The 22058-nt window shown below is 45.3% G+C and overlaps 1 protein-coding gene across 1 annotated transcript in view; it reads left to right on the forward strand.

The window, feature by feature from the left end:
• The window catches only part of PITPNM2 (phosphatidylinositol transfer protein membrane associated 2), a gene marked incomplete at its 5' end in the record, with an annotated part of 67862 nt that overhangs the window by 17475 nt on the left and 28329 nt on the right, over window positions 1-22058 (forward strand). Inside the window, 7 exons of the mRNA XM_082491603.1 lie at window positions 305-426; window positions 2149-2382; window positions 9666-9989; window positions 12990-13085; window positions 17143-17247; window positions 18124-18194; window positions 21389-21633. Coding sequence (XP_082347729.1) covers window positions 305-426; window positions 2149-2382; window positions 9666-9989; window positions 12990-13085; window positions 17143-17247; window positions 18124-18194; window positions 21389-21633 — 1197 coding nt within the window. The remainder of the gene's footprint in view (window positions 1-304; window positions 427-2148; window positions 2383-9665; window positions 9990-12989; window positions 13086-17142; window positions 17248-18123; window positions 18195-21388; window positions 21634-22058) is intronic.

Consider the following 22058-nt stretch of genomic DNA (forward strand, 5'->3'; position numbering starts at 1 on the left):
GGCCCATTGGTATCTTCTCACCTGTAATCCATGTAACACCTCATGGGGAGCACAACCCTTTACTGTGGGCTTGGGATTTTACTAAACCAGAGCTGTTCCAGTGGAGCCACATGTCTGAGGCGAGCTCCTGTCTTAAAGAAAATCTCTTTACATTGTACAGTCAGTATTTTAAGCATACCTGAAGTAAAACGTGAGTGAAGGCTGGCTTGGATTTGAGGCTGATTTTGTACATCTTAGGAAAGCATTTTCTCCGCTGGCCAAGCCAAGCGGGATTTACGCTAAGCTGCATTGTCCTCATTTTCAGGTATACGTGTCCTTTTGTGGAGAAGTTCTCTATTGATATTGAGACATACTACAAAACTGATCCGGGAGAGCATGTCAACGTGTTCAACCTTTCTCCTGCAGAAAAAAGACAAACCATTCTAGGTGAATAGCCTTTTTCTTTTACTTTTTCCTTTATTCTGCCTTTTTTTTTTTTTCTTTTTTTGCGCTATGTAAAGGATTTTGCTTGATATGTTCCATCCGCCTGTCCCATTGCCCCCTAAATACACCCCTGCATCCTTGTTGGTGTCAGGCTGCTGGGTGAGGTTACATCAAGTAGAGTGAGGACACCTGAGTTCTCTTCTAGGCTTGATGTAAATCACACGGAAATAATTTGAATCCCCTGCCTGTAAAATGAAGCCGATGCTTTCCTGTCTTATTTGTGCAGTTCCTGAAGGGAGTAAGACATCTAATGATTTGGGGGGTAAAAAGAAGAAATAACCATAGAAGAGGAAAATATTGCTGTATAATTGTGTAGCTCCTTCACATATATGAAAATCAGTCCTATCTGCACTTCTGAATCATGAAGGTGTATTTCATTTTTGCTTCCCCTTCTCTTAATCTTGCCCTTGTGCAGGTTAACGCTTCAGCTTCGCAGCTGTCTTTGGGAGATTGGGATAATGAGCCTTATATACGTAAGGATTTAATGAGAAAAGGCAAAAGGAAACACCTTATAAAAAGGCAGAGGGTGGCAAGTGTCGTGGCAATTCCTCTGTCTTGCTGTCCATCGTGGTCTGTCCCCGTGGCATTTGCCGGGGACCCGGCTGCGTGGCAGCGAGTGCTGGCAATTACAGCCACGCAGGACCCAAGCATCCCTTGCTCTGAAGCTGATGAGACTGGAGAAGCGTTGAGCTCAGGCTGACTTGTGACAGTCCCACGCCGCGCTGGCCGCAGTGGGAGCTCCGGGGAAGGACATCTAGTGGCTGCTCTGGCTTCTTGAGCGCTGTTGACATGCGGGACATGGCAATAACCCCGTGCAATTTTACTTGAGTGTTACGTGATTTAAACTTCTTCGTTTTGAACTTCAGTTTGACTGTCCTCGTTCCTAAGCCTATCTGATCGGGCTGTCGGAACTGAACAGAGAGGCTTGAGTCATGCTGCCTCATTGAGAAGTGTCAGAAGAGCTGTTGTTTCTTGGCAAGTGCGATCCTGCCCTTCAATCCAAATGCCAGATGCCTCTGCTGAGGTCTGGGGTGGGGGTTGCAGATGTTTAAAATATGTTGATTCACTCTGCTCCCATGGCAGTTTCCACTTCTTCATTGTTGAAGCGTTAATTAGGACTTAAGTTAAACTTTCTGCCTTCTGTAGTACATCTGGTTTAACAATAGCATGTGAGGAGTTACCAGTAACTTCACTTGATGGACTCCAAAAATAAGATGTTCGGTGGGTGGTGTCTTTTCCATACCAGTGCTAAGAAAGGGCAGGTGTATTTAACTGTCTCAGATGAGACAGAGCTGTAGCACTACGAGTGATACTAGAAAAGCTGAAAGATGGAATGTGCAAAAGATCTTTTTGGAGCTGGAAAGATGGAGTGCACGGATCTGCCAGAGTGCTGTGGATCTGCAGTCACTGTGGGCAAAAATATCTGTTTGGAGCAAAGCCTCTGTTTGTTGGAACTGTGCGTGCTAGTTCCTCTGGCAGGGCTGACTGCTGCCCAGGAGCAATGTATAAACAATTTAAATATCAGTTGTTTAAGTGTAAGTAAAATGAAACTAAATTGCTGTAATGCTTCTGGGACTTATTAAAACAAAAATAACTCCTGAAAAATGGTATTTTCATTTGTTCAAGGAAAGGGAATGTCTAACTGTTTCTATTCTCTTTCTATAGATCCTATTGATATTGTTAAAGATCCTATCCCTCCACATGAATACAAAGCTGAGGAGGATCCAAAGCTGTATAAATCAGTGAAGACTAAAAGAGGCCCCCTCTCAGAAGACTGGATTCAAGAGTACAAGAACAACCCTGGGAAATACCCCATCATGTGTGCATATAAACTTTGTAAAGTGGAGTTCAGATACTGGGGCATGCAGTCGAAAATTGAGCGGTTTATCCATGATGTTGGTGAGCATTTATAATCTTGCAAAGTTCATTGTCAACTTCTTAATGTTGTTTCTGAATTGAAACACAAAGGTGAGGTGTGTGCAGTGTGTCGTATCCCAAGACATGTCTGTGAAGAGATTCTCAGATCTAATTACTCTTTTGCAGAGCTGTGGATCAGTTCAGAAAAAATCATGTGTTTTCTGTCAGTTATAATTGTGGCATGTGGGAATCAAAACCACTGGAAGGGTTGCCACTGAAAAGGGTTTCAAGTCCTGTCTAGGCAAGATCTTGCATTCTCTTTCTTTTAGACAACGACTTGACTGCTAAATTTTGCCAGATCTTTTACAAAATCTGCCAGTTTTCTTTATTTTGGACAAAATCCTCAAAGGCTGCTCAAAGAAATGAGCTTGACATGTGAGTCCTAAGTGGTTTCAGAAAAGCGCTCTCTGGAGTGGCCCTAATTTCTTCTACCCGCCCTGCGGCAGCAGTGGAGGTCTCCGTGTGGCCGTACATCGCTTACCTCGGGCTGCAGAGTTCAGGGCTCCCCACCTCACTGTGCTATAACCCACCACGGGTCATTGACAGCTCTCACTTTTGAGTAAATGCTGCTTTGATTGATGCATCATTCTTAGGCGAATGCTTTTAAGGAGGTATTGTTTGTGTCCCAGAAGTAACTAAGTGGAGACAGCGCAGGTGGTAACAGTGCTGGCAGTAATTTGTTCTTTGCAGAAAATCTATAAAACAACCGATACAGTTTCCGTGCATTGCCAGAAGAGACAGGTTCTATGGCAAGGTGGAAAATTTCAAAGAATGTTTTAAAGAAGTATTGCTGTCTCAAAAAAAGTGCAGAGCTATGGCTGTCCTCTGGCAAAGAAAAGGCCAAAGAAAGGCTGTGTAAAGGATGCTGCCTGCTTTCTGTACACAGTAAGTCCTCCTACCTGACCTCTAGAGCTGTCCCTTCTATATGCAAAGCTTCTTTGAAATGCCTGATGCTAGCCTAAGTAAGTAATTTTATAGCTCTTTGCAGTCGTACCGTGCTCCTGAGAGCTAATGTGGAAAACACTGATAGTGTGCACCGCTCTCCGAACAGTCACGGGTTGCTTTCTTAAAGCTCCTTTGGTTTTACTTTACCCCCAGATGGAAGTTTTTACCTGTTACGGACTGTTTTACAAGTGGCTCTCTGCAATGAGCTCCCTTGGCGTTTCGGTGACATGGGTTAATTTAGTGTATACTGCAAAACATGGGGGCAGAATAACAACTCCATTGTGTCTGTTAAATGAAAAAGAAGCATGTGACTCTTCCAGTTGTTCAGAGGTGTTTGGCATAGATTAAACTGTGGTCCCTTAGAAATGTTTCTTTTGTATTTCATGAAAGATTGCCTGCCATTTTCCTCTTGATTGAGGCTTTGCGGAGAGCCGAGCCAGCTCATTGTCTGCCTTTCAAAAGCCTTTCCACGGCTGTTGTAATGATGGCAAATACAGTTTTTCAAAGTGGTTAAGATGCATAAAATCAGAAAAGTCTTTAAGGCAAGACAAAAGTGAGTGAAAAATGAAAGCAAAAGCTTTGGGCATCTTCTACAGAAGATGTGGAGCCTTCCCCTGCCATGGGATAGCCATGGGGAAGCTGTTAGTGAGTGGGAAAAGTGCCAGAGCACATCTACCAAAGACAGCAAAGTGTGAGGATGTTTAAGTTGGAAAGATGTGGGCTGCAACGGGACTGACCAAGCTTATATGCCGATCCCAGTTTTAGGGTTTCAACCGGTGACCGAAAGCAGATGGAGACCTTTGTGCTTTGTGCAGCCGATGGTGGACCAAGCTGTCAGGTGCCAGAGATGTTCTTGTGGGCCACCCAGTCCTTGGCATCTTTTTCCTGGTTCCTCTGTTCCTAGCTCCTGCAAATTTGTTTCTTGGGGAATTAGCGCTCTCTGTGCAGGGTCGCAAGGCAGCAAGAAAGCCAATGCAGAAACCAAGAGCGGGATCCAAGCACTGTCTGAGGAGAGGAGCAGTCCTTCAGTGGTGCAAACTAAAATTAGAGAATGGCTTGAAAGAAGAACATATCTGAGTTAAGTGACGGATGGATTGTGATACGTAGAAAGGCTACTGAGTGCAGAGGGAGTAACTCTGGGGGATGGTGTTGAAATGTTCTTAGTCTTACTGAGTGCAACAGCCATTTTTTCTAATGACTAATTGGACAGTTACTCAGTGCTTTGACAGCCTGAGACACAGACTGAAATTGTGGGCTATTAGTCTACTTGGCTGTAATATTTGTATGCTTTTTTACTCCTTTCCCATAGAATTTAAGTTTAATTGGACTGGCACTGCATAATGTTCTGCTCCCACTTGCTTCCTAATGGTGCACGTGGGCTGCGATTCCTTTGCTGTTAAACAAGTGTGTTGACTGCGTATGGGTTATCGATTATATACTATGGCAAAGTGGGTTCCCATCCCGGTAACTGGAGCTTTGTCTAAGTCAGTGTGTCTTAAACTAAATGTGCCCAAATTATTGCACAGTGGTAAAGCGGGAGTGGTTTTAGAAAGCTCCTTGGCAGAACTTTTGCTTCAGTTAAGCCCTCGAATGGAAGGTTTGCCCAGAAGGGCAGTGCCCGTTGGGGCCTGCGGGCAGGGTCTTTCCAAGGGTAGGCAGGTTGCAGATGGCACGACAGGAATGTGACCACAGGCTTTTCTTCGTGCGTGGTCTGAGCAGGGGAAGAAGGGAAGGTAGGGAAGCAAGCAGATATAACTGCGGGTTACCTTTGACAAATACATTCAGACAACCAGAACTGTACCGACGAGGTTATGGGATCTGATGCGACTATCAAGGCAATAGTGTTGCACCAGGAAAGTCAGGCATCCTTTATCTGCTGCCAGGAAGTTGTGAGAGTGCGTTATAAAGTGGTTTGGGATGTTGCCACTAGATACGTAGTCAATGAGTATCTGAACAGTTGTTTTATATGGATAGTTAGGGGGGGTTCGGCAGGATTTGGTGGTGGGTTTTTTGTTTGTTTGTTTGTTTTTTACCATTGAGTTTTTGTTTCAGTTACTATTTTTAATTCAATTTGAAAAACAAACCCAGAACTAGAAACAAAAGCTTTTTAAATTCAGCTAACGAGTTCTCTCTGTCCTGGCTTGTCTCATGGTCATTTACACTTCCTTTTGTGAGATTAAGTTCAATGCTGCAATCTGCAGGCAGATCATTTACAAGAGTCGGCACCTCATGGATTCAGCCAGCCTCTGCTGCAGAGCTGTTGAGGTGGTGGGTTGAAAGGCAGTGATTTAAATGTTTGCACCCTGCTAGACTCCTCACAGATGATCTTTCCACACAACGCAGTGGGAAATGTAATTAAATCAACGCAACAACGATGGGTACTTCTGAACTCAGTCTGCATGCGAACATTGGGCATGTGTGGTTTCCTTGGTTTTTTTGTTTTGTTTTGTTTTGTTTTTTAAACCAAAGCATTGTGCTCTGTAGAGAAACAATGAAGTCTTGTTGATTACCGATATTACTGAAACGGGCTGGTACCTGCAGCCTTACAAAAGTCCTGTTCCTGTTATTTCTGATTGCCTTCAGTTGGGTGACTTGCCTGCCGAGGCTGTGGGGTTATTCTCCAGTTGTGGGCAAGAAGGCTCAGATAAGTGTGGTGCGCACTGGGTGGAGGTGGTAAACCTAATCTAAAATCCTCCCCCGTTCTCCTGCACTGCTCGGTTCTCTCTTCACACCAGAAAGACCTCTTTGGGAGACCATCTCCTACCCTGCAGTTCAGGGAGCACACACCCCACAGTAGGTGGTGGCACAGGGGGGATGGAGGAGCACTGCGTTGCCCAGAGCCTCACCTCTACTGGGCTTGTTTCATTCTGTCCGACCGGGAAGAAGGTGACCGGTGGGATGCTGTACCCAACCTGTCCTCCCCGGCCACCTCACACTGCCTGGGGGCAGCGTGCCACAGGCTTGCAAGGCAAACTGCCACATGGGCTGCAGCCGGCCGTGAGGCATGGCTTGAGAGCACCATGTGTGGGGTCGAGTGCGGGACAGGGACTTCTCAGGCTGAGCAGGAGGCGTTTGCATCTCCCCTCCTGCCAGAGAGAAAAAGGAAAGTCAACTGGACCACAGATGCCTTCAGCACTGTCTAGATGGGCATCTCTGGTCTGTTAAAAAGAGATTTTTTCCCAATTACACTCTGTTTCCTGAGCCTGATCTGTCCCCTCCTTTTCACTTTTCAAATGAAAAGCTTGTTTTTCTCTAACGTTTTGATTAAAAAAAAAAAAAAAAAGCTTCAAGACTTGATTTTTTTCCATTGTGTAAGGAGGGAAGCAGTGTCCGGACAGGTGAGGTCAGTCATTTGTAGCTGGATCTTGGATCTCTATAGCTGCGTGGGGGCACTCGGTGTGTCCTCTGGGTCTCTGCTGCCGACAGGAAGGCTTCAGCGCTGCAGGCTGAAGATTAATTCAGTGATATACTCACTGCTGTGCGCTGAGGGACTGCTCAAGTTTTCCATCCCTAGCAGTGAAGGGTTTTTTTTCTGCAAGCCACGACTTTTATTTTTCAATTTCTTCTGTACCTGGACAGCCGCGTTCTCCTCCCGGTTTTCTCCTGTGTTTGAGAAAGGGAAATGCGGCATCGCTGACGCGTCCCAGGTGAAGGCCAGAGGCGAGGAAAATAATCTCATTCTTTTTGACTTCATAACTAATCTGGAGCGATAGAGGCACGACAGCCGTGGAGCCCTGTAATGCCATCCTATTTTCGAAAGAACAAGGCTTTAAGGAAGGGTGATTTGGGATGTCTAATCAAAGTGATGGGAGCAGTGCAGATGGAGAGGTCTGTGGGTTGGGAGGAAGCAATACGGGCGATTTTTTGCGATCTAAGAGATGAAGTGAAAGAAGGCAGAGGGGAACTTCAGGAGACTTTTTTTTACCCAGAGGTAAAGTATGTTCCCTGTGATGTTAGTCCATGAAAACAAAGATATTGTAGTTGATGGCATCTGTGCCTTTACACAGCATTTCCAAGGAGCTGGTGCACTGATAGACCAAGGCTGGATCCAGGAGCGCGAGCAGAGGCTGCTGAGACCTACAACAGAGGAAGCCTTGGGATGAGGGCCGTTTGCTCATGTATCTGGTCACAGTCTGGTTTCAAGGTGTTTCAAGCAAGGTAGAAGTGGACATTGTGGAAGTCCAAAGGATAGTTGTGGTGTTGGGGACTGAATTACAGCCAGGGAAACGTATTTTTTGGCTTTCAGTGGGGATGCGATGGGAGTTGAATCTTCGTTTTTAAGCTCTGTTGATTGTCAGTCATAACGGGAGGTGAAGAGGCTAAAACATTCTTCCGTAGTTCTGCAAAATGTAATCTGGTGGGGGAAATAACTCTGAATCTTGACTAAGGTTGAACAGTATTAAGTTGCTGAGGCCCCCAGAAGGTCACAGTCTGCGGGCTCAAACTTGCCTCTCCTACGTGGAGCTCCCTTCTGAAAGTCAGGCAGAGAAATGCATAAAATATTGATAGATTTAATCTTAGTGTACAGATGAAGTTCAGGTTGAGTTGGTCCATCGCATTAGCTGCTGATCTCAATGGTTATTTCCTCCTGATAGGGTGACTCGCGATGGCTGGTGGCATTAAGAACTAACCAAAGTGCAGAGCAGAAAATAAAGTGCCCAGGCCTGGAAGGAAATAACTGCATAAAAATTGGCTTTTTGTATGATTAAAAAAAAAAAGGAAAAAAGTGATTGCTGAAACAAAAGGGATATTTAAGATGAAGACCACAGAAACAGTGGCAGCAGTGAGATCTAAGACTGTCTGTGCGATAGTGAAGCAAATGTTGCTGGAAACACCTTAGAAGCCTTGTGCGCAGTGGGGCCATCCAGCTTCGGCCGTGCTCCTGGAAATGGAGGGTGGCTTACGAGGGCCATCTTTCCTCTTGGTGGTGCTTTTGAATGATTTTAATGTAGGCCGTTGATTGCTGTCTATCTTACAATAGCAGTGGTGGTGGTGTCGCCTGTGGTCTTCGGCCAGGGTCTTCATTAGGGTGAGAGGCTCGCTACCCTGCCCGACAGCTTTTCAGCGCAGTACGTTTCTGCTCCAGGCTTAGGAGAGGAGAATTGTGGATCCATAATCCCACTGACAACAATTCCCACTGCTTTTGGCATGTCCTTCAACCCATCTCTACCTCAGTTTCCCAGTAATTAAAGAGGGAACAATACTTACTGATTTTTTTTTTTTTTTTTTTTTTTTTTTTTCAGAAGGGCTCCTGAGAATTAGTTTGTCAGTATTTATAGAAGCTTTTAAAAGCACTGTTACTGCTGTGTGCTCCCATCAGTAATAAATAGCAGTTTGGAGCTTTGACTTGTGGTGAGCTTTTAAGCAATAATATTGGTTGCAAATCCTGAGTGACTATACTGTTTTAAAAGTCTTGGTGACAGGATGTTAGCCAACAAGTTTAAGTCTTGGAGGAATGTTTCTGTTGCCTGGTCAGGAGCATTGTGTGTTGATATTGAGACAGTTCTTCCTTTCAAGTGTGTGATATGTTGAAATATTTTAAATTGGCTTTACCCGCTTCATTTTTCTCATGCAGTAGAAGACAGATGGTATCTGCAAAATAAACCATCTTTATTCCTTCCCTTACTTTTTTCTTCCCATCCCATTATCTCAGAAACTCGTATTTGTGATGCTGTTTCACTGATGTATAGAAACCAGGTGCAGAAACCAGGTTTCCAAGGAGAAGGGGGTTTTGGCTTAGCACTGTTGATGGGGGATGTGCTTCTGTCATGTAACAATTGTGGTGGGCTACAAAGGGTTCATGAAGGAACCACTTAAAACTCTCCTACTTAAAAAGAAGTCAGTGTTTTTTCCTGTTGATGTTGGCTTTTTTTCTCTTTTTTTTTTTTTTTTTCTTCTTCTGGGAACATACTTCACTTTGAAGGCTGGATCCAAATGTTACAACTTCCCAGAACTTTATGGAAGTTGCAACTGTGGTCTGTTTCTGGCTCCTGCTTGGTGGAGTGGGCAGTCAGAAGACAAAGTCCTGGATCTGGAATTAGGAAATCCAGTCCCTTCACAAGTTAAAAGCAGTTGCAGAAGAGAGGCTAATTTTTCAGTGCTTGGTTGGTTAGCAAGAATTGAGGAGATAAAAGTACATGAAGTGACCAGTTTGCCATCCTGACACTTGCTATATGAAGGTCCTTTACTGCAGCTTACAGCATTGTGGTGTTGATGCCACTGCAGTATCCTTACCCCACAGTGTCTTGAGATTTTGGGGAAGGTAGCGTGGATTCCTGCAGTCTTGTAGCATTGATGACTGGGGCGTTCTGGCTTTGCAGGCTTGCGGAAGGTCATGGTCCGTGCCCATCGGCAGGCTTGGTGCTGGCAGGATGAATGGTATGGGCTCACCATTGAGGATATCCGGCAGCTGGAGAAGGAGGCACAGTTGATGCTGGCTCAGAAGATGGCCCAGTTCTGCAGTGAAAATGATACTGAGCAGCATGTAGTCAAAGATGCTCCTGGTGAGAAGGATGTTGAACCCAACGCAGTTTCACCTGTTGACACAGAGGACGCCACTAGTAACAGTGAAACGGCCTCTGGAAGATCGCTCACTAAGCAGTGGTCCACTTCTTCCAAGTCCTCACGATCTTCGAAGAGAGGAGGTAAGATGCTGCTGGTGACTTGCTCCTCTGAACTGCATGGAGGCTGGGTTTTTGGGAGGTATGACCATGTCTCCTTGTGGCTGGCACCTTTGGGCTAATGCATATTTCTTCTGTGAGTCCTTTTAACTCAGAGGCTTTCTCTGCTGGTGTTGCAGGCTCATTCTTCTCAGGTGACTTGTGATGGGTTTGGGAATATTTCTACTCACCCTGTAACTGTGACTCAGTGGCACATGGGAGAATTCTTGCCGATCCCAAAAGCAGAGAAACTACGGGAAAATGGTAGAAGAGGAGGCAGCAGCTGGCTAGCAGCGTTGGGTCTCAGAAGACGACGAACCACAGCACAGAGGGAGTTAGTCCCTGCTACCCAAGAGCCACTGGTGGCTTTTATAGGGCCTGGTCCTTCAGTGGTGTTCCCTTTCTGGATGTCTGCTTGTCTGCTGTGTCACAGAGCTGGCCCGGCTGTGGGTCGCTGTTCACTGACTCGTTTTCCAGGAGGCAGCTGCCGCAGGCTCCCCGTGCTCCTTTGCCGGGGTCATACGTTACTACATGCCATTCATTTCAAAGGCGGGTGTTTGGGTCCGTGGGTGCTGCAGCGTAGCTCGCACGGCAAAGCATCCTCATCAGCTACTGGGGAAATCGAGGCAGATACCCCCCAAAAAGTGGGTGGAGGGCTGCTGCCTTCCACTGGTGACGATGTGCGGTAGCTGTTCAGAAACCAAACCTCACAGCCTGCAATTCGGTGGGACCATGGATCGCGTTTATGTTCCCTTTTAAATACCATTCAGCAAGCTGTCAGGATTTTGCTGTTAAAGCCCTTAAGGACACCCTGTAAAGGCTCAGCTTTGAGTCCTGAATTTTGTCATTCACCTCTCCCTTGGCAGTCACCATTTTTTTTTTTTTCAGCGTTAAACTCTTCCCTTCCTCAGACCATTCTGTACAAAGGGCTGAATCCTCAGTGAGATGCAGGCAGAAGGCTTGAACCCTCAGCAATTCCCTCTCCTTTTAGTCAGGCGCAGCTGATAGCTGGGTAATAGCTGTCGCAGCAAGAGGGCAAAAAAATCTTGATTTTTCTGAAATCCCCAAGGGGCAGCATTTCTTCCAGTGACGGTGGAAGGGGACATCTTGGGTGAGTGAAACTTCTCCATCTCTCATTTGCACTAAATATTGTGAGTTGAGTCTCCATTTTTATTTACCACTCTGTCACTGATTCCATCACGGGGTGAATGAGAGATGAGCAGTAGTTTTACCTCGCGATGACTCACTGGAGTGAGCCCCAGGGAAGAACATACCAGATGCTTCGTAAGTCATTGTATAAAGATAAAAATGCTGGCTACTTTGTTTGCACCGGGATTTTATATTAATGTGCCCGTCTCTCACTATGCTCTTTGTTATGAACCCCCTCCTTCCAGTGCTGACATGTTCATTGGAAGCTGTAGTTTTCGGACCTCTTAGGATTTCACTTGAAGGTTTTCACTGGTAGCAAAGCATGAATTTCTTTTAAACTGCAGAATGTCTCAGCTTTTACAAGAAAAAGTAATGAAAGAAATGAATAGTGATGTGCTGGGGAGTACGTCATGCAGATATTTTAATCCTTCTTCATGCTGGCGGCATATTAGCATATGGAAGCAAGGAGGGCTGTCTCAACTTACCGCTACCTCCAGCTGGAAAAAGCCTTTTCTCCAAAAGATCTCGGTCCTTTCCATACCGCCCGAGCGAGACCGCTGGTGATAGCAGGACCCTTGTCGCCATCCCATATGTTGTAATATGCTCTATTTTTAGCAACTATTATGTGAGAGCCTTGACGTCACTCCAGCGTGAATTAGCTCTGCTCTGCCAACCTCCTCGCTTGCTGCTCCCGAAGGGGTGGGCGGTGGGGTCGTTGGGGGCTGCTGAGCCAATGCTGAGCTGCAATTAGATGACTCTGCGCAGGGTCTCCATCCTCTTTCCAAGTGACAACCGGGTAGCAAAATTAGAAGAATTTGACTTACAGATTTATCACTCTTAGGACAATAGCATGAAACGGCTCGCGCAGCTGTCACAGTAACCAGAACCTTTCAGCGTCTTTGTATATGCTAAATGAGAATTTGTCAGTCTCCTCAGGTTTTTGCAGTGTTGGGTTAGGTGGTGGCTGCAAGCGTTTTGTGTGCGCTGTGTGACATGCAAGAGCCATCTGAAAGAAGGGAGAAACCCTCTCTCGCCATTCTCTGGACGGCGCTCCCTTTAGTAGACGGCTGTTCTGTAACAAGTTCAGCCAAGAAGAGTTCAGGCTGCATCATTGCTAAATTATATCTGAAAAAAAAAAAAGAAAAAAGCAAAAAGCTGTAATATGTTTATATTTAGCACCGGGAACTCTGGAGGGGAAGACGAAAGGGAGCAGGTAGGTGTGAGAAGAGGAGGGCAAGCAGGAACCAAAAGGACCATTGGGTTTTCTCCTCACCCCATCAGGACAGCTGCTCTGACAGCTCCCTATGAAGTAGTTGGATAGCATGTTGTTTAAATCATTCAAGTTTAAAGTTTAAATAGATCTCTAATCCAATTTGTGTGGAAGCAATTTCCTTCCAGAAAACAGATTATTTCTATGCCAGGCTGCTCTGCTTAGCTACCCACCCGAAAGTTAGCGAAGCAGAGGCATGGTTTGTGTGCTGATTAGAGGCACAAAGAAAGCTTCCAATCAGCCTGCTTCCTTCCTAATTGCAAACTTTAAAACCCAGCTGATTTTGCACGTCCTACTAACAATTATAAATAGCTGCCATTCAAAATAGCATAGGAGTGATGCTTTAATGTAGCATCTTGCTGGCAGGTTCTAACAACAGTAAACAAACAGGATCTGTAAAGCGGTACACTGACATCACACCAGCATCATCGGGGTTTTGTGTTTTTAATATTGCAGCAGTGAATTTTCATAGAGAGCACACGACTCTTCCTCCAGCAAAGATCATGTTGGGAACTCTCCGTCTTGTCGATGTAGCGTATCACATAAGGCTTTTTTGTTTTTTCCAGCGAGTCCCTCACGCCATAGTATCTCCGAGTGGAGGATGCAGAGCATTGCCAGAGATTCAGATGACAGCTCAGATGATGAATTCTTTGATGCACATGGTATGTGGAGCCTAAATCGCCATCGTTTGTTTCCTGAAACGGTGGGGTAAGAGAACGGAAGGCATGAGGGTGGGGGGTGGGCAGGGAAGGAAGCGAGACTTTGCTTTGTTTGAAGTCTGTTCCTTTCTAACCAAGATACGTGCAGCATCGGTGCCGCTTCTTCAAGCATCGCCAGCATCGCCCAGCAGACTCTAATATTTAATGTAGCAACATTTCAGATTCAGTGTGATCTATTTGAAGGGCTCTTGAACAGTCGTAACCTTTTGGAGCTGTATTTTACTTGGTGCAAATGAGTGTAGGTAAAATTCAGCAATACTAACTGGACTGTGGGTGTGTCCTAATGTTTCTGATTCAGTATAACTGATTATTTTTCTAATTTATTTTTTAATCAGTAGGAGGTATGATTAATTGTCCTGTCGGGGCCTGAAAAGAACCAAATTTGCCTTTATTAACTCCTTATTGTCACGTTCCAAGAAATACAGTAGTGAATGCAACAAGGTACTTCACGTGCCAAAATTAATCAGTGTTGACTCCAGAATTCTCAAAGTAATTTTGTGAAAGTATTAGGTGAAAGCTGTGATATTTTTGTTCTCTGTGCATGTGTCTGTGAAAAAGCTTTGTTCCCTGCACTCATTTTATATATTGTGCATAATGCTTATTTAAGCCTGAAAGGCTCCATCTCTACTGACAACAGATGGACTCTTCTCTCAGCTTGTAATGCTAATCTAAGTTAGATGCGTTGGTGACCTTTCTGTGAAATGCAGTTGTTAGAAGATGACACCCCAGTTTTGTAAAGCAGAATTTCCCTGATGTTCAGCTAGATTTCACTGATGTTCAGCTAAAGTTCGGTCTCCAAAAATTGATAGTATCATGTTCCAGACGAGTTCTCCCATCGTGTATTTAGGCATGCATCTCAAATTCTGGGGCAAAAAGTGGCATGCTATTGTAGAGGAGTGACTCGCACGATATAGCAGCTGAAGCCACCAGGATGTGTGCAAGTCAGGGGGTGAATGTGTCTCTTGCCTGAAAGGAGAAGGGCCAATTTAGTTTAAGTGTCCCTATTTATTAGCTTATGTAGCATCTACAAAAACTATGTAAGGGATTTATTGTAGCAATATACATACAAGGAATGAGGAGTGAGTCATTGAAACGGCATCATTGCTATCCACCCTCTTTTTTGCCTTTTTAATTGCTCAGTAATAAAATTGATATAGACAGCTCTGCCCGAGATCCAGGCCCCCAGGGAAAACCTGACATGCTCCTAACAGGCCTGGGAAGGAGAATTAACAAAAATGAGCCTTGTGTCACAGTTGGTATCGGCACCTCTCTTGCCACGCTTCAAGGAGCTTGCTAGGAGAGAAAGCAGCTCCTCTTCTGCTGCCACACAGTGTGTCTCCATTTACGTACAGATTGTCCTCCCCAGTCCTCACGGTTGGGTTTGAAAGGTCTGCCCGGTCTGATGGGATTCTGGCTTACGAGTGGAAGCCTTGGCGTGTGCTGTTCAACGCAGCCCTCTCTTCGGGAGGGACCTCTAGTTGTCCCTTGGCCGGCAGATGACACGTCCCAGCTCCGGGTCTGTGAGCAGGGATGAAGCACGGTTTGCAGCTCATCCTGCCGGAGAGGCATGCAGGGTCGGTACCATGGGAACTGGCACGGATCGGGATGTGAGTCAACACCGAGCAGAGTTCCTCAGAAGTGCTTCCCATACACACACACACACACACACACACACACACACACACACTTCCTCGCAGCGCAGTGGGCGTAACCTGAGCCCAAGAAGATCCCTTGTTGCCGGCTTCCCACTCATCGTCGTTCGCTGGCATAGTCTGGTAAAGATAGTGACAAATACAGTAATATCTAATATCTATCCTGTAATGAATGCTAATAACGGGAGTAATATCCCATGCAGCGATCACTTGAGCAGCAATACAGGCTGTAATTAAACCTCTCAAGGAAATAAGTTTAATATTTAGATTAAGTTGCTGGAGGAGCTTTGAGTACAATTGTCCTCTTAATTCTCTGCCAGCATGTGTGTTGCTTGCTTATGCTTTCCACTTGCTCTGAACAGGTACCTCTGCACTCCCTTGTGCAGGGAAATGGGGATTTACTCAGATTTTTTCCATAGCTGAAAAAGGAAATGGCATGCTGATGCAAAGTTTCCAGGTCGCTGTCTTTTTATGGTCAAAGTGTAAATAGAAACTCCTAAAAATAATTGGTCTTTGCTTGGCTCTGCACTTAGTCCCCTTCATACTTTTTTTAAAGGTATTGCTCAGATTTGCTGAAAAGATTAATATGTTTCATAATCTTTTTGTTCCCATTCTTAGGATTCTTCCAACTAATTATTTTCTTAGTAACTGTAGAGCAACAAGAAGGGGGTATCCTAGTCTGGGACTCTGAAGATTACAGCTTTTAGATCTTCAAGATCTTCTGTAATTGCTGCTGTTATTACTATGGTTATAACTCTTTATTAAATTTACAAGCTCAGAGTTTTCAGGAAAGAAATACTAAGCGCAGAACAATAAATAAATTACAAAGCATTTAACCTCTGTAACAGTAAAAGATACATCCTCAATGTAATAAAAGAAAAGGGGTTGGGGGGTGGGGAGAAAAAGGAACTGGCAGCCCATACGAAAGTCATCATTGTAAGAGCTGAGTTGCTGCTGTTTGGTTTCTGGGGGGTTCAGGCAGGAGCTCCAGGGCTCCGTTTCCTTCCCAAGAACGTGCCGGGATTAATCACAAAGCGCGGAGGCTGCAGCGGGCCCTGCCCGGCTGCGCTGCATCCACGCTCTCGCCCCATAGAGGAGCCACCAGGCTGCTGCTGTCTCAGAGGACCTCTGGTTTGCTATAAACATTTTTGTGAGCCCTTTCCTCCCCTCCAGACTGGCCTCCCTGTGCTCAGGCTTGAGCTGAGAGCGAGCCCAGCCTCCCATGGGGGAAGCCCCAGGCGTGTTGGATGCCCCAGCCCAGGCCAGCAGGCACGGGGGGGTGGATGTTGTGGGGTCTCCAGTGGGGGCACTGGGGCGAATTCGGCCAGCGCTATGGCTGCTGCCGCCTGCTTGGTGATGCCTCCGCAGGGCTCGGCTGCTCGTTCCCGTGTGGATGTACCAGCAAAGGCCAGTGGACAGGCAAGGCTGGACTCTGTGTCAGGCTTTCACGGCGGCAAATTTAGGGCTCTGCAGCCCAGCACCACGGGGCATGGGCACAAGGCAGGAGTGTGCCCTTCGCTGTCACCCGCCTGGCAGCCCTCCTTTCTGCCCTAACCCGGCACAGCTCCTCGGCTGTCTGCTACAGAGCAAGGCTGTTAATCTTTCTTATGTTCTGGATACTACTATGGGTGTTTTGTAGGGTCTCTCCTTTACACGTCTCTTCCTTTTAATTACACTTCTAGGAACAATATTTTTGGGACCCTTATTCTTTATCAACTGTAGTTGAAATGAGCCAGGGGATTCAGAAGATACTGAGGTAGGAGGGAAATGGCAGACACATGCACTCGGTGTGATGGAACAAGTCTCATCTCCGAAGGAAATCAGGCTAAGGATAGCCTAGGGAGTGCACATTTCCGTTATTAATCATGCCTTTTTAGGCATTCGGTCCCTTTAACAATAGTGATCCTTGTCACTGCTTCCCCCAAAGACCTCCAGCAGCTTTCAGACAGGTCTGGGAGGATCCCAGTATGAAATGTTATTTTGTCTTCTCTCCTGTACTGGAGCATACTGGCTGCTTTAGCACTGTCAGGAAGCACATCAAGAAAAACATCAAACTTGGTATCTGAAATGGTAGCATTAAAAATCCATATTATTTTTTCCACACCTTTAGTTTTGTTTGCTAAAAACATGCAACTAAAACATTTTGTTTACTTTTCAAAAGGTGCTTTGGATTCCGTATAACATAAACTGGTAAAGTATCATATTTTATTACAACTTAAGCCCTTCAAATGTGTGTAAGATTACATAGAGTTACGGGGCCTTACTTTTATTTAAAATTTTGTTCTGTGCTCTTGTCTGTATAAATATTTGCGTGTGTGTGACTCTCAAAAAATATCTGTTTTTTAAAGAGGACTTGTCTGACAATGAGGAAATGTTCCCGAAAGAAATAACCAAATGGAGTTCCAATGATCTGATGGATAAAATTGAAACCCCCGAATGTGATGATGTCCAGGGTAATTTTTTTTTTAAAGTAAAAACTGCATGTGATATTGTACAGTATTTCCAGGTAATTGTTACAGCCACATTCTGAAAAAGGTAAAACTTGTTATCTTCATCTCACAAAAGGAGATGAGACAGATGACTGGCCAGCGCTGCCAAAAAAGAATTGCCTAGTGGGAGTTGGGATAGCTCTTGATTTTCTTTTATTTTCCACATTGGTTAGGCTCCTTTGTGCGACAGCCAGGATTCTCTCGCATAATGATGAAATATTCCAGCTCCGTCTTGAATTACTTGAATTTCTCCCGACTCTTCTTTCCTCTTGCTCCATCCTTTGTTCTTGTCTATATCTGCCTTGGTTTTATTTTCTGCTCATCGCTATGAAATTTTGAAAGGACGCTGGCTCCTCGGCCAGATCGATTCATGTAGCAGCATGATAGAAAATGACACTGAGCCTTTCTGATACAAAGTCGGTCTGCGTAGGCACAGACATATGAACACATCAGATCTCTGCTACCCCAGCATAGTTCAAGCAATTCCTTTTTATTTTCCCACAAACTGATTGCTTCTGACAATTGTGCAGGGATTTCCCATTGTTGCCATGCTTAATCAAGCAATGGTACTGGGTCCCTGTAATGAGAGCTCGCGAATATCCTCGGCGCTTACCAAGGTTATGAGAAATTGTTGGAATATACATGACAAAAACTAACATTGCCTGGGCTTCTCAGGTGGAAGGAGGTGGGATGGAGGGAGGGGGCAATTTGATGAAATAATTAAGGAGATGCGAGGCAGAAGAGGCTGAGAGGCATTGGCACAAACAGTGTCTTTATGGAAGAGTGTCTTTGCCAAACAGCATCTCACAGCGCTGACTTTTTAAACCTCTGTGCTTCCAGGTGACTTGTATCACGAGACATCAGCAGAGTACCACGTTGGCTCCAGCGTGGAGAGGCTCAGCATCATTGAAGTAAGTGCTTTAGTTTCTTGTAAGGAGATCCTTTGTTGCTGGAGGGTGTCCGTGTGAGGTAACCGGGGTAGACAGCTCCCTTCGCTGTGAGTGGTGTATTGTCTTTGCGTGTCATTCGGAGCCGCGCCGGAGTGCTGTGTACTTCAGGGCCAGGTTTAAGGGATTATTTCACCGGTCTTTAGAACATCATACAGAAAATGCTCTGTAGTTTGCAGGCGGTGTCAGGTATCCAGCTGGAAAAAAAAATGCTAATCCTGTGGGGATAACTGCTGCCTGAGGCGCTGCTGGTAGAGCTCTCCTGCTAATGCCGGATGAGCTGGGTGGCTGGGGGAGCGGGAGAGCCGCGGTACTGCCGCACCGAGGTGCAGGCTGCAGCGGTCCAAGTGACACAGCTCTGCTGTAGCCCACTCTATAGAGCTGCTAAGGGTCTTGTTTGGAAACCAGTTATAGCATAGCCTCTGTCAGCGCTCTGGACAAAATAAGAAATAAATAACGCCCACCCATCCTGGCCTATACAGGCTTTTGCACTTCGGTGTCCTGGTGAGGTAGTGCTTCTTGGAGTGGCTGTAGTCATCCTATCCTCAATCTGCAGAGACGATGTAGCTGCTTGCAGAGTGCCTACGTTATGTCGCGGTCCGTCAAAGACCATGAGCGTGGTTTTGGTATTACTCTGTGTGCCAGGCTGTAAGTTCATGGTGGTTTGGCTTTTTCGTAATAGACGGAGAGCTTAAGGGCCATGGGGAGTGTGGGTGGCTGGGGATGGGAACAGCTCTAGCCACTTCAAGATAAACAAGTCACAGCCCTAAGATTTCTCTTAGAGCTCAAGAGAGAACTTATTGTTGTCTTCAAAGGGCTTTACAAACTCAACTCCCTCCCATCTCTGGCTTCTTTTTAGAAAAAGAACGGACTTCAAAGAGAGATGAAAAAGTCAGTTTTTTGTAGTTGTTCACAATTAGTCTGCTATGATAGTATGAAATTCCTGGCCGCCACTCCAGGGATTTTCAGGTTAAGAGCATCCATCACCAAAAGGTAGTTCAGGAATCAGGAGTCTTAAGAGACTCCAGATCTTACAAGAAAGTTCTAAATAGCCACCTCCACCCCTAAACTAATCAGCAGTTGCTTGCATGTTCCCCATTTCCTTCAAGAGCAGAGGTTAATGAACTGAAAGGGAAAGGCGCCTCCAAATGACTGCTGATAAGCCTCCGGATGACCTGAGCTTGGTGACTCATGTTGCTCTCCAAATGAGCACTTAAAACATTTGTCTGAAAGCAAAAGTAGTGCTGAGATGCTGAGAGAGCTCCTCCCATGCCTCCAGCCAGGCAAAAGTTCACCTTGCAGGCGCTGTAAACTGGAATCAGAGAAGGTTTAAAGAGCAGGCATTAATACAGTGTAATGGTACTAAATAATTAAAGGCCATTCTTATGCAGGAGGTCTGGAAAAATCTTTATTACAGACTTGAATGTGAATTTTAATACTTCTGGTGGGCTGTGTATTAAGACATGCTTTAACATTATCTGGTAAAAATGTAAGCTAGTTGTTAGGTTGCTAATGTGTGCCTGGGCATGCTTCCCTCCCACCAGCAGGTTTGTCAGGGGCTCAGTCACTGCTCAAAGGACAATAGGTGACTAAAGATGCTAAAAAGAGAAGAATTTGCCAAATGGAAAAATACTTCTGCCCTCCACCCTTTCCACACCCCCTCCTGATGGCTGTTGCTCTGCCTCTCCAGGGAACTGCCCAGGACGTTCTCAGATGTTGTCTGCTGGCACAAGGGATAAGGCACAGGAGGAGAGATCGGTGCCTGCTTTCGCGTGTCTCAGAGGTGTTGGGGTGGGAGATTTGAGTCTATATGGGAGCCATAAACAACGAAAGCCCTGGTAGCAAATAGATATTAAAAATGGTTACTGCTCTGTTGTTCATCATATGCGACCAGTACAAATGGGTGCTCTTGTACCTGCTCCTGGCCCGTCAGGATTGGGTTCACAGCTGTTCTGTTAACATTAACGCACTCTGGAGTTCAGATGCAATTCCCTCCTTTCCCCAAACTGCAGCCGGTCTGTTTAGGTAAGGAATTGATTCAACATAATATGCGAACGACCTGGACAGCCAAAATAAAAACCTTTACTGTGTTCATGCAGCGGTCTCCGAGCCAGATGTTGACCAGTCCCTTGGGTCGCGGGGCCTTGGAGTTTTTTCTCTTCAGTTCTTCTTTTGTAACAGTATAAGCAAATCTAAAGTCTTATTTATAACTTCTGTGGTAGGCGAGGAGATGCGATGCCTGACCTCTTCCTACAACTTCTTTCCCCAGTAACTTGCCACTTGCTGACCTGTTTGATCTTGTTTTGTTAATTTTGCTGAATGTATTTTACTGTCAGCTGCTGCAGCTGAGCTCAGCACCCCAGCAGAAAGCAACACACCCATCTTTTATTTCTTTATTTTTCCACTCTAATGCACACAAGTAATGTCTTTACTGCTGCCATGTTTTACCTGCTTAGAATTTTATGCAGGTTTTTTTTTTTACTTTCAGCATTCCTTCTGCTTAGGACAGTCACTTGCGCTGAGGCTGTGAGTGTGCACGCACATGTGTAGGATAAGAGACCTGGAAGGAGTAGTCCTGTTCTCACCTGTTGTATCCAGGTGTATTTAATGCCCTTTTCCATAAATTAAGCACATTCCTTCTTGAAGGCAGTTCAGTTTCTTACCCACAAACCTGCAGCTGCTATTCTAAAACCTCCTATTTCCTGCGTTTAGGAACCTGACTTTCAGTCTACGCTTATTCAGGATCAGTTTAGAGTCTTGTGCTTGCACCTGCACTGTCCTTTGACTTAAGTGCTTCTCTTCCTTCCTGAGCTTTCTTCACTCGTCTCCACTGTGTTTGAGAACTGTGTTTGTTCTTGTCCTTCTGTAGTCCTTCTCACACCTCAATTATCTTTGTGTGTGGATGGCCCGAACTGAACTCAGCCTTCTAGATGGAGCCTGCCAAGGTCTTGTATCATGGCTAATACTGTTTCTGCTGGGAATACCTTGCTTCGCAGATTGTTGTTTGCATCATCCCTGACTGATATGGATAGTGCATTTATTGGACGCACTATATGTGGGCTTGGGGGAGAAAAGATTATAAAATTTGCATAAAATGCACTTGGATCAAATAGAACCTCTTTGCAAAAAATACTGTGCTGCCTTTTGTTCCCACCTAGGATGAATCCGTGCAGCCATTAATGCAGCCAAGTAAAATCCATGTCCTCCTCTTGGTACTCCATGGAGGGAACATCCTGGACTCGGGAAGCGGTGATCAGAGCTCCAAGCAAGGGGATGTCAACACCATCGCGACAGTGTTTGACACAGTGATGAGGGTACATTACCCAGCTGCTCTGGGACACATTGCCATCAGGCTAGTCCCTTGCCCAGCCATCTGCTCTGAAGCATTTTCACTGGTGTCCAGGTAAGTTAATGCTACTTTGTCACGGAGAGAAACATACAGAATTTCACTCTTGGTTTTTGTTTCTTTTCGTGCATCCGTGAAATGTTCTGCATGCGGTATTGAAAGCTCTGACCACGCTTTGAGAATGCACTTATTAATATACTAGCGAGGCATTCAATCTCGATTTCATACTTAGCTGCAGTGAATACAGTAATCATGCAGCAAGACTTCTGAGATTGATTTATTCTAATTAATCCAATAAATACTAAGTCTTTAATTCCTTGTCTGAGAGTTGTTCTATCAATGTAAGTATGTTGTTCTTGAAGATTTACGTTTGATGGGAGGGAAAGATTTATTAAGCTCTCACCCATTCACAGTGGAATAAATGGCCTTTCTGTCTTGAGGCTTTTTTTTAATGAGCCACAATACTGACTGTACGGTCTGCA

The sequence above is a fragment of the Vanellus vanellus genome, assembly GCF_965231255.1.
Source record: "Vanellus vanellus genome assembly, chromosome: 16".
In the NCBI taxonomy this organism is placed as follows: Eukaryota; Metazoa; Chordata; class Aves; order Charadriiformes; family Charadriidae; genus Vanellus; species Vanellus vanellus.